The sequence below is a fragment of the Vespula pensylvanica genome, chromosome 25 (genome assembly GCF_014466175.1).
Source record: "Vespula pensylvanica isolate Volc-1 chromosome 25, ASM1446617v1, whole genome shotgun sequence".
Taxonomy (NCBI): domain Eukaryota; kingdom Metazoa; phylum Arthropoda; class Insecta; order Hymenoptera; family Vespidae; genus Vespula; species Vespula pensylvanica.
Genome location: NC_057709.1, coordinates 2334873 through 2346584, shown reverse-complemented (window position 1 = coordinate 2346584; position 11712 = coordinate 2334873). Strand labels below are relative to the sequence as shown.

Below are 11712 nucleotides of genomic sequence, written 5' to 3'. Positions count from 1 at the left end.
GAGAGAGAGAGAGAGAGAGAGAGAGAGAGAGAGAGAGAGAAGAAAAAATAAAAATAAAAAAAAAACAGAAAAAGAAAAGAAACTGAGGAATATAAGACCGTATTAGCAAATTACGAATGCATATGTACATAGGTAAGTAGTAACGATGTCGAGTAGTCAACGAAAAAAAAAAAGAAAAAAAATTCTACTATGGGATCGTTACATAAGAACCTCTACATAAGGATCATTAATTTTAAAATTGATACTAATCGATTGATACGAAACGAGCGATAAAGTTATATCATTGCGAAATATGAAAGCTTAATATTATTACTCACGAAACGTACAAAAGTTTTTGTCAGTTCGAACCCATATTCTTTTTTTTCTTTTTGTCTTTTTTCTTCATATAAATTCCCAAGAGATAATATAATATTTGTCGTGAAATGTAGAAGAGAGAGAGAGAGAGAGAGAGAGAGAGAGAGAGAGAGAGAGAGAAGAAACTTATACGTGTTGTTGGATGTTACGGGAAAAAAAGAGAAGAGAAAAATAGGAAATTCGACGAATTATTTATAATCGTCTCGTCTTTTCGTTTAGAAATTGGTGCTTATTAATTCTTTTTTCTTTTTTTTCCTTCTTCTCTTCTGTTGAGAGGAAAGAAACATTAAAAAAAGAAAAAGAAGAAATAAAAAGCAAGCTTGTATGAATGCTCATGCTGATACATCGGACATAGTATATTAGTTATTTAAAAGTGAAATTTTTTGCAATAGCGAAAGAACATCTACGGGTTTTTCTATTTTCATTCTCTTTTTCTATTTGGTTTCTTTTCTTCTTTTTTTCTTTTCCTTTTTTTCTTTTTTTTTTCTTCTTTTCTTTCGATCGTTTACGTCACAGAAGTGTTTACTTGGACGATTGAAAACAACCTTTCTACTTTAGTCAGTTGCGAGCTTGCGAGAAAAGCTCATGTTGTTTCGTTCCAAAAGAAGTAAATAAGTAAATAAATTAATTAATTAATTCATGAATTAATAAATGAATATATAAATATAAGGAAGAAAAAAATTATGGCAAGTACGAAAATTTTGAAAGTACTTGTTTTTTCGATATTCAAAAATGATATTTAAAAGAAAAATAATAATAATAATGATTGTAATATCGCGTAATAATAATCAATAATAATAATAATATTAAGAAGAAAAAAAAGAAACAGAAAAAAGAATATAACAAAATAAAAAACTTAAGTGTTACTCGTCGAATTGCAGAAGAAGAAATCGATTTGTTATTAATTTGCATTACATACACACACACACACACACACACACACGTATGGAATTAAAAAAAAATAAAAATATAATATGAATGATTAGATGATTTGGAAAAATCGTAAGTAATTTCATAATTTCATTACTATTATATATAATATATATGATATGTAGTAATACATAAAATAAATATCATATAATATTATATATATATATATTGAATACAAACAAAAATTTTGTCGAATGCAAATCGATTTCCTTAAAATTAGTATTATATTATAATGAAATATTAATAATTAAATACTAATAACACTAAATTAAAATAAAAAAAATAACAAGAAAAAAGAAGTGTATGATATCTAATATGAACGAATTAAACGATTTAGAATAATCATAATTTAAATTTGGTAATTTCGTGACTTTTTTAGGAACTCGAGTTTGATAATACCGCGAATGTGATAGATATGACTAAACGTACCATGAATTGTGCCGGTATTTGGCCAGAAAATACGAATGAGCCTAAGTTTATATTTTTTGCAACATATTTGACAATACATTGTTCATTAGCTATCATCGATATAACGATGAATATATCGAATTTAACTTATATTGTTGGATGTCTATTGGAAAATGTATTCAATTTGATGGCACTATTGAAAATATGCATTTGTAGGATTAAAAAAAAATCATTGGCAAGATTGTTGGAAGACGTCAGAACCGATTTTGTTATTGACAATTATAACACCCTTGATGAGAAAATAGCATTTTTAAGTTATAATAAATTTAGTCGTAAATTCGTTAGGTTGACCTTGATCGTATGTATAGCTGGTGCATCGTCCTATTACTTCATGTCATTAGTGAATAACGTTGAAATGGGTAATTAATTTTATGTAATTTAATTACGTTATTGTTTTCTCAATCTTTTTCTTGTTTTTTTAATTTTTCTAATTTTCTTTCTCTATCTTTTATTCTTTTTATATCTTTTCAATTTTTTTTTATTTTCATTTCTTAATTTTTTTTAATATTTCCTGAATTCTTCTTACTTCTATATTAACATCTCTTAATTTTTCTTAATTTTTATAATTTATTTCTCCTTTTATTTTTAATTTTTTATTTTTATTTTCTGTCTCTATTTTTGTAATTTCTTTTCTATTTTTTTATTTTATTTTTATTTCTTTGTTTCGCTTCTTTTTCTTTTTTTTAATATTATCTAACTGTAGTTTATATATGTTGTTTCAAAAAAAATTCTTTTTTATTTTCGTGATTTCTTTTATTGTGTTTTTTGTTGAAAGAATGTATATTATAATATTTTGTCGAGCTATTTTATTTTATTTTTTTTTCTTTGGAATTCATGTATTTAATTATATAATTCTTTTTTCTCGAAAAATATATTGATTCATTAAAAAAGAAAAAGAATTAAGAAAATTAACTAGATTCATATTAGGATTTATTCCTTTGTACTAAAGTTAATAAATATTTTTTTGGTACTAAGTTAATAAATAATATAATAAATATGCTGCTATAAATTAAATTTATTAATTAACAATTGGTCTTTTCATAATATTATTTTCTTCAAAAAAGGAAAATGTATATATAAATATATTTTTATATATATCATATATAAAAATATTTAATATTATTATTTAATAAGTGATTTTTAAAAATATTTCTTACATTAAATAAAATATATATATATATATATTTATGTATATATCATTTAAAAATATTTGACATTATTACTATTTAACAAGTAATGTTGTTATAATAATTTTACCGTTAAAAAAAATATATATTTTATATATATATATATTATATATAAATATATCTAGTATTATATATTTTTATGTATTATATATATATATTATACATATTTCATGTATTAATAATATGTACAAGATTACTAGTTAAACCAAAATTGCTACTACTGCTATTATTATTTATTATTATTATTGTTGTTATTGTTGTTGTTGTTTTGTTACTGTTACTATTATTGTTGTTGTTATTGTTTGTATTATTATTATTATTATATTGTTATTATTATTATTATTATTATTATTATTATTATTTTCATTTTTTTCAAATCAATAGTAATTCCTTTGATCAAGTAAATGAAATAAAATAATTTCAATATAATATTAAACATGAACAATTAATAATTATTATTCTTCCTAATATTTCAGTATTTAGAAACTCATCTTATGGATACCGATTGCCGTATAGAGTATGGCTGTTAATTGAGCCACACGATTTCATAACATACATCTGCCTGTCTTGTTATCAATTTATTATTATACCAAGTATTGTATTTGGTTACGTTGGTACTGATTGTCTCTTCGTTAGTTTGGTACTTCACGTTAGTGGATTATTCTCTGCATTGTCTTGTAAGGTCAAACATGTACTGGATGATCCATATGATAGACAACGTCGCATGAAAGATCTAATTGTTAAACACATACGATTAATCAGGTAAAAACAATAATTACAATTTTTCTTTTTCATTTATTTTACTCTGTTTTCTTTTTTTCATTGTTTTTTAATTCCTACGCGTATGTAACATGTATACGAGCATACAATATTTATACAACATATGCGAGCGCATATATGTGTGTATGATAATACATTTTTTTTGGTAATTTATAAATTGTACTTTGCGATTTCAGATTGTCGGAATCATTGGAGGATGAATTTAATTTAGTAATATTACAACAATTGGTTGGTAATACTTTTCAGCTTTGTTTATTGGGATATGATGCTCTTGCTGTAAGTTTTATTTATTTATTTATTATATTATTTATTGTTTGATAGTTTGATCATTAATAATACATAAATTATGATGTGATTAATCGAAAAATTACCGTGTATTCAAAGCATTGTGAAAAATTAAAATAATATACATATATTTAATGGGATGATATACAAAATTTAATTATTATTATTACCATAGGTATTATTATTCAAGTATTAAAAAAAAATATTTAATAATTATTATTTTTCTTCATCATTATGATTATTTCGCAATAAATAAATTAATAAATAGGTAAACAAATAATTAAATTATGCAACTTATTGTTTGATTTCTAGAGCAAACTTAAAAGTATATACACACACACGCACACGCGCACACACATTATATATATATATATTACTATATACATTATTATATACATTATATATATATATATATATATATATATATATATATATATAAACGCACACACATACATACATATGTATATAATGAAATTTTATCTTTTAATAATATATTATTATATAGACATGATCAAAAAGTTATGAAAAATTCAGTTATTATTATTAACATATCAAGATATTGAGAAAAAATTATATTTATTGGTTATTTTAATAAATATATAATTAAATATTATGACAATAAAAATATTAAAATGGAAATAATTTACACACAATCAGACAGATACGAAAATCATTAGTATAGACATTATTATAAAAATGTTGAAAAATAAGTGATAATTAATAAATATTTAAATAAATATATAGTTAAATTTTATAGTTTAATAAAAATATTAAAATTGTGACAATTTACTTATATTTAATCAATAAGATATGAAAAATTTAATTATTATTATTAATATAGGTATTATTATTATAATATTGAGAAAAAAATAATACATACAAACATACATACATATGTGTGCGTGCGTGCGTGTGTGTGTGTGTGTGTGTGTGTGTGTGTGTGTGTGTGTGTATGTTTGTGGAGAGAGAGAGAAAGAGAGACATAATTATATATATATATAGAGTATTTTAAATTATATATAGTATTTTTTAAATTACATTGTTTTAACAATATATATATATATATATTGCATTTCAAATTATGTTATAATATTTCAACATTATATGCCTATATAGACAGTTGTTTATGTATGTATACATAATACCATAGTATTTTAAATCATAATATATAAATGTAATATTGTTTTATTATATATTGTATAATACTTGTTAAATCACATTTTATATATATATATATATATATATATATATATATGTATGTATGTATGTATATATGTATATATGTTTCGATACTATATATATATATATATATACGTTTTGAATAATGTGAACTATTTGAATACTATAAAATTTATATATTTATACCTACACACACACAAATTAATGGTATAATTAAATAATCTTTTGATTAATTCTAAATCAAAACGTAATCAATTAGAATAATGAAAAAATCTTAATCAATTTTTTTCAGAGTACAGCTGAGGGGGAGGGGAGAATGTTAGTCGCATTCTTTCTAATCCTTGCCTGCGTGTTTAGCACACTTTTAGCTTACTGTTACATGGGAGAATGTCTTATAAAGGAGGTATTTATTTCTTCTTTTATTTTTTTTTCTTATCTTCCTTTTTTCATTTTTAAATATCATATTAGAAAAAAAAAAACAATCGGAGTGCAATGCATACGCGATTCAATTTTTTATTTTTTTTATTTATCGATTAATTTTTTTTTCTTGCTCTAGAGCTCCGTCTTAGGTGACGCATTTTATCACTGCGAGTGGTACAACATCTCGAGAACGGAAAAAAAATTAATGCACATTTGTATGATGCGTTCGACGAAATTTATGCGACTTACTTCCGGTAAATTTTGCACCTTGTCACTGAACACTTTTACCGACGTAAGTTTTCTTAACATATATTATGTATATTATTTCGCAAGATAAAAGAAAGAAAAAAAATTTTCTCAGCTACGCATTTTTATTCTTTCTTTGTTTTGTATTTTTATTTTTTTTTTTGGTTTTAATTAAAAAGAACCAACTCATTTTTAGGTTCTGAAAACATCGATGGCTTATTTTTCGGTACTGCGGACATTCGTTTGAAAAAGAAATCAAATCGGCTTCGATTTAAAATACTTAATGAATTGAATATATCTATACATATATATATGATACATATACACGTACTATTGTGTGATTTGTGTATGTTTATGTGCATATGTGAGTGCGTGCGGCTGTGTGTGTGTGCAGTTTTTTTAAAATTAACGATTTAAGGCTGTCCGTCACCTTTCGTTCGAAACGTGTGTAATTTCAGCGACAGGTGTGAATAAGATATGAACTACAATACGAGCAAGGAACGCTATCCCCACCATGCGCCATCGTATCAATATATAAGTATCGTTTAGTTATTCTCCTCTCACACGTACATAACAATTGGTTTCGCGCAGGTTAGAACAATTAGTTTAGTAAATTGTATACTCACACTTTTCAGTCTCTCATATGTATATCTTTTTTTGTTAGTAGCCGTGCGTCTCACAGTGATCTATGCTAAATACAACGCATTTATTTTACGATAAATGCATAGAAAATAATAAAAATAATTGACATATAAGAACTTATAATTATTAATTATTAATTAATAACGTATTAATTATTAATAAAATATATCCTAATAATTAATAACATATATTAATTAATAACATAAATTTGCGACAAAAAATAAGATTTTGTCGAATGCTTTTTTAAAAATAGTTACTAAATACTTATATATTATATTATTTTAATACATGAGTTCGTAATTATAAATTAAAACATGAGTAGTTTGTTTTTATACTACCTATGAGATAATATTCTCAGCGCTTTGTTTTACGTGGTTTCCTCTGTATGACTAGTTCACTTTATATTACTTCTATAATATAATAATAATAATAATAATAGTGAAAATGTACTGCAATATAATTTATATATATATATATATTAAAAAATATGAAAATAAATGCATTTTGATCCTAAGATAGTAAGACAAAGAGAAACGATGCGGACGAAAACAAAAGAAACGTTCCGTACTTGTCATCATAGGTCATTTGTATAGAACGTTTCTATCGATGGACGGTTATGTGTTAAAATTATCAAGAACAGAATTTATTGAGAGTTCGTGCAATAAACCATGATATAAAATGATACATTTTTCCTTCTTTTGTTATAAATTATTATATACGTGTCATAATGTACGTACTATAAGTATAACATATTCTTATAATATTTCTTCTTCTTATTACTGTTCTTATTGCTATATTATTATATTATATATTATTATTATAGTAATAGTAATAATATGAAATGAACTTCTACAGAGGAAAGCATAACAAAATAGAACTGGGAGAAATATCTCGTAGATGATATGGAAACGAACTTGTATTTTGATCTTTATTAAAAATGATATATAATATATGTGTCTATTAATTATCAATTTTGAAAAAATAGTTAACAAATATATATACTTTATATGCATTTGTACTCAAACAAAATTATATTGTTGCGGTGTCCTATCTAGGACAGATCACTGCGAAATTTACGTCAGTCGTTAGTAGAGAAAATAAATATAAGAGATTGAGTAGTAATACCTTACTAAATTATCAAATAAAGAAAAAAAAAAATTAGTCCATTATTTTCGTTTACATCGATATAATAAAAAAAAAAAAACACCAGAATCACTTAGCCACGAAATCTACGAATCTAGATGCTTGCCAATGTGCTACATATCGCTTATAAAACGATTATCTTTTTACTTTATAAAATAAAAAAGGAACAATATTTTGAAAATTTCGATCCATTGACATGAACGATTGAACACGCATTTCCTTATTTTTGCTATAAAATCGTTTGTCAAAAACTCATTAAAATGACCGAACGAGTTGCCATAGCTTTACGTTGAGAGCATCGTGAAACGCATTTCTTCGCGTTTGAAAAAGAGCATCAGCTATTTACGTACACACACAAATAAACAATCGCTACTTCACGGAATATACACCATTCAAACATATATATGAAAATCAGTAGTGAAGAAACGAGCTTCTTTGCCACAAATTTCAAGGAGTGCTACATACCAAACCTTTTTTTTTGCGAAAAATGTCGGAAACATCATTTACCTATTAGTCTTATTGTAGAATTTTTGAAAAAGCTTTAAATTTGTGAATAAACTATTCTCGAAAAAATATCATTTTTCAACGCAATTTAAAAGAAAAAATAAAGCTTCTTCAAAAATTCGAAAAGTAGGATTAATAGATTAAATCTTCGCCTTTAAAATGAGACCTTCTTTATCAAAATCGATTAAAAATTACGCCTGTTCTGCTTGATGGGATAAACCATTATAATACAAGAGATGATAAACAGCCTTAATAGTAAAAAAAAAAAAATGTGATTTTCTTTAGGCGCAGCATATACAAATACGTACACATGCGCGCGTGCTCACACATACATATATGCAGACAAGTGACACACGCACGTTCACACATGATTGATTCGAAAAAATTGTAATTTAGTTTAATTGATTGGCAAGAAATTTTATTATAATTAAAATTGTATTTTATTTTTAATTTAAGTTTGAAATAATTAAATAAATGAAATAAAATAAATAATTGTACGTTCACGTCGATAATTTTTCATAGATATTTTTTGACTATTATTTATGATGTCATTAAATCAGAAAATAAATTTTGTTTCAGTCAATAAATTATTTGTTAAAGATTTAAAAAAATTAGATAATAAAACTAATAAAAATCAAATAAAAAAGTTTATATTAGAACGTAAGAATATTAGAATATTAGAATATTGGAATATTAGAAGGAAATATTAGAATGTTAGAAATAAACGAGACATTTAGAAATTACTAATGTACAACAATTTTATATTCTAATTTTACAAAAATTTTCTAAATATTTTCGTAGACAATATAATTTCTAAACAAATTTTTTAATTCATGAGTGACATATGTTATGTGCTAATATATCGAAAACTTATATATTTCTATATTCTTATTCCATTAAATTTCTCTAAACATCTTGGTTCATATACTTACTTTTCATAAAAATAAGATATAGAAAGTAATCTCACAGCTTATTAGATATTTTAAAATTCAATGAATTATTTATAATTAATGAGTCCTAAGCTATACTAACCCTTAATATTATTATTATTATTATTATTATTGTTATTATTGTTATATCGTTATTATTGTTATTATTATTTGTTTTTGCTTGTATTGTATTGTTATTTATTTGTTGTTGTTGTTGTTATTATTATTGCCATTATTGTCATTATTGTCATTACTATCGTTATTGTCATTATTATCATTCTTGTCGTTATTATTAATATTGCTATTATTGTTGTTGTTGTTGTTGTTGTTGTTGTTGTTATTGTTATTGTTATTGTTCTTGTTGTTTTTGTAACTTATTGTTCTTGTTCTTGTTGTTTTTGTTTTTATCGTTATTGTTCTTAATGTTACTATTACTGTTACTGTTACTGTTATTGTTTTTTTTATTGTTATTGTTATTGTTATTATTCTTATTATCAAAATGAATAAAAAAATTAAAAAATTCCTTAAAATAAATAAATATATATCTATATCTTATATTACAATGTGTCACGACAATAAACATAATAAAAATAATAGGATATATATATATATTATAATTAGAACATTATTTATATATATGTATATATATGCACACACACACACACACACACATGTATGTATGTATATATACCATGCGAAAGAACGTGTGGATGTATGTACACGGTGTTCGTTGAAAATGGGCCGAGCAATATCTTTGAAAGGATTCGAGATCTAGGAAAATATCATACAAGTCATGAGTTAAATGATAAATAAAAAATGTATAAGTTAATAGATATTAAACGCTACATAATTCCAAGAAACTTTTATGCATTTCTATAGATGAATATTAGATGGTTGAAAAGTGCAATTAGTCTATTTTGAAAAGTAAAAGTCTAATTTTGAATACATTAATCGATGCAATTTTTCACCCTCTACAAAATACGTTCATAATGTTATGCCTGAAAATTGGTAATTCAGGTGTTATTTTTAAGTAGGATAGGGAGCAAAATTAATTGCTTTTGGCATTATTGCAGGTTGTGCTTTAACGTTGTGTTTTATTATTATATTGAAAAGTGTCTTATTAATAAATTACGTAAATTATTTTGTTTGTATACAATGTCATTTTATGCTACCGTTCGTTTTACACACTATAAAAGAAGACACAAACACACAAATATCAATTATTTATTTTTAATAATTTACTTACATTTATTCCTATTTATATAGGATTATTTATTATATTTTAATTATATATATATATATATAATATACATATTATATTTTATATATATGTATATTGCATGTGTGTACACATAAATACACATATAATATATATAGTATTTACTACTTTTATTTTATATGTTTTTTATTACTTTATTGTATTTATATATTATTAAATACATTTGTTTTATTTATTTATTTCTTGTAATATATATTCTTATATCTTATTATATATTTTAATATATTGTTTATTATATTTATTTATTATTATTTTTTTAGTGCGTTTTTTATATGTATACAGTTTAATATACCTATATATGTATACTTGCATAGATATATATTATATTATACACATTAAATTCATAAAATTTATGAATTATATATATTGAGTATCCTAAAAAATTTGATCTCACATTGCAGAATTTCAGTATTTCAGGACTTCAAGAGCGTATCTCGATACAATTCTTTTTTCTTTCTTTTTATAATTCTATTGATCTGTCATTCTCCTGGCGTTCGATCCTCCTATTTTATCAAAAATAATTGATAAATATGATTATAAACTAGTAAACTTGTAGAACACATTTTACAGAGTCTCCTTTGATGAAAAAATTTTATCATTGGAAATAGTATAACATATCACAAGAGGAGATTAAATTAATGCAAATATCCATGATGCGATCGACGAAATATTTGCAATTCACTGTCGGCAAGTTCTTTCCGTTGTCGATGATATTTACAGAATAGAAATTAATTTTTTTTTCATTTTTCCTTTCCTTCTTTTTCCTTTTTTCCTTTGCCATTTCTTTTTATCCATATATTGTTATATAATATTTTTATATATAATTTTTAAAAATATATTTCTATATAATCCTCTAACTCATTATTATTATACTTCATATAGACTAATAAACTAATCCATGATATTAGAAATAATAACTTATATTTACATTAGGAAAAAAAAGATAAATATTTATTATGCTCAGTTTCATCATTATAATTTGTTAACAAGAAATTGTTAGCAACAATCATTAATGATTTGACAAAACACATTTTTCTATTCATTTGTGTCATTAAACAAATTTTTTATTCCATATCATGATATATAGATTAATTAATTCGTAAATCAATTAGAGTTAGTTACACCATGACTTCACCGAGAAAATTATCAAATGACATACCATTGTAGCAATCAAAAAAATTTTGAAACCAATTCACAATTTTTCGAAATCATGAGGATGATTTAAAAAATTAAAATTTAAAAAAGAAAAAATCAAAGAAGAAAATACGAGACAATTTTTAAGTCCGTTTCGATCATTATCGAAGGTACGGACAAAAAAAAGAAGTGAGAAGGGGTGAGTCGTTATCGAACGCAGTCGATTCAACAA

The 11712-nt window shown here is 23.4% G+C and overlaps 2 protein-coding genes across 2 annotated transcripts in view; one reads left to right on the top strand and one right to left on the bottom strand.

Annotated features, from left to right (window-relative positions):
* The window catches only part of LOC122637224 (odorant receptor 13a-like), a 14353-nt gene extending 8218 nt beyond the window's left edge, over positions 1-6135 (top strand). The window contains exons 3-8 of the mRNA XM_043829229.1: positions 1664-2111; positions 3416-3701; positions 3896-3995; positions 5476-5586; positions 5740-5895; positions 6046-6135. Of these exons, the coding sequence (XP_043685164.1) occupies positions 1664-2111; positions 3416-3701; positions 3896-3995; positions 5476-5586; positions 5740-5895; positions 6046-6096 (1152 nt within the window). The 3' untranslated portion in view covers positions 6097-6135. The remainder of the gene's footprint in view (positions 1-1663; positions 2112-3415; positions 3702-3895; positions 3996-5475; positions 5587-5739; positions 5896-6045) is intronic.
* The window catches only part of LOC122637223 (odorant receptor 13a-like), a 49693-nt gene that overhangs the window by 32660 nt on the left and 5321 nt on the right, over positions 1-11712 (bottom strand). The window lies entirely within an intron of this gene.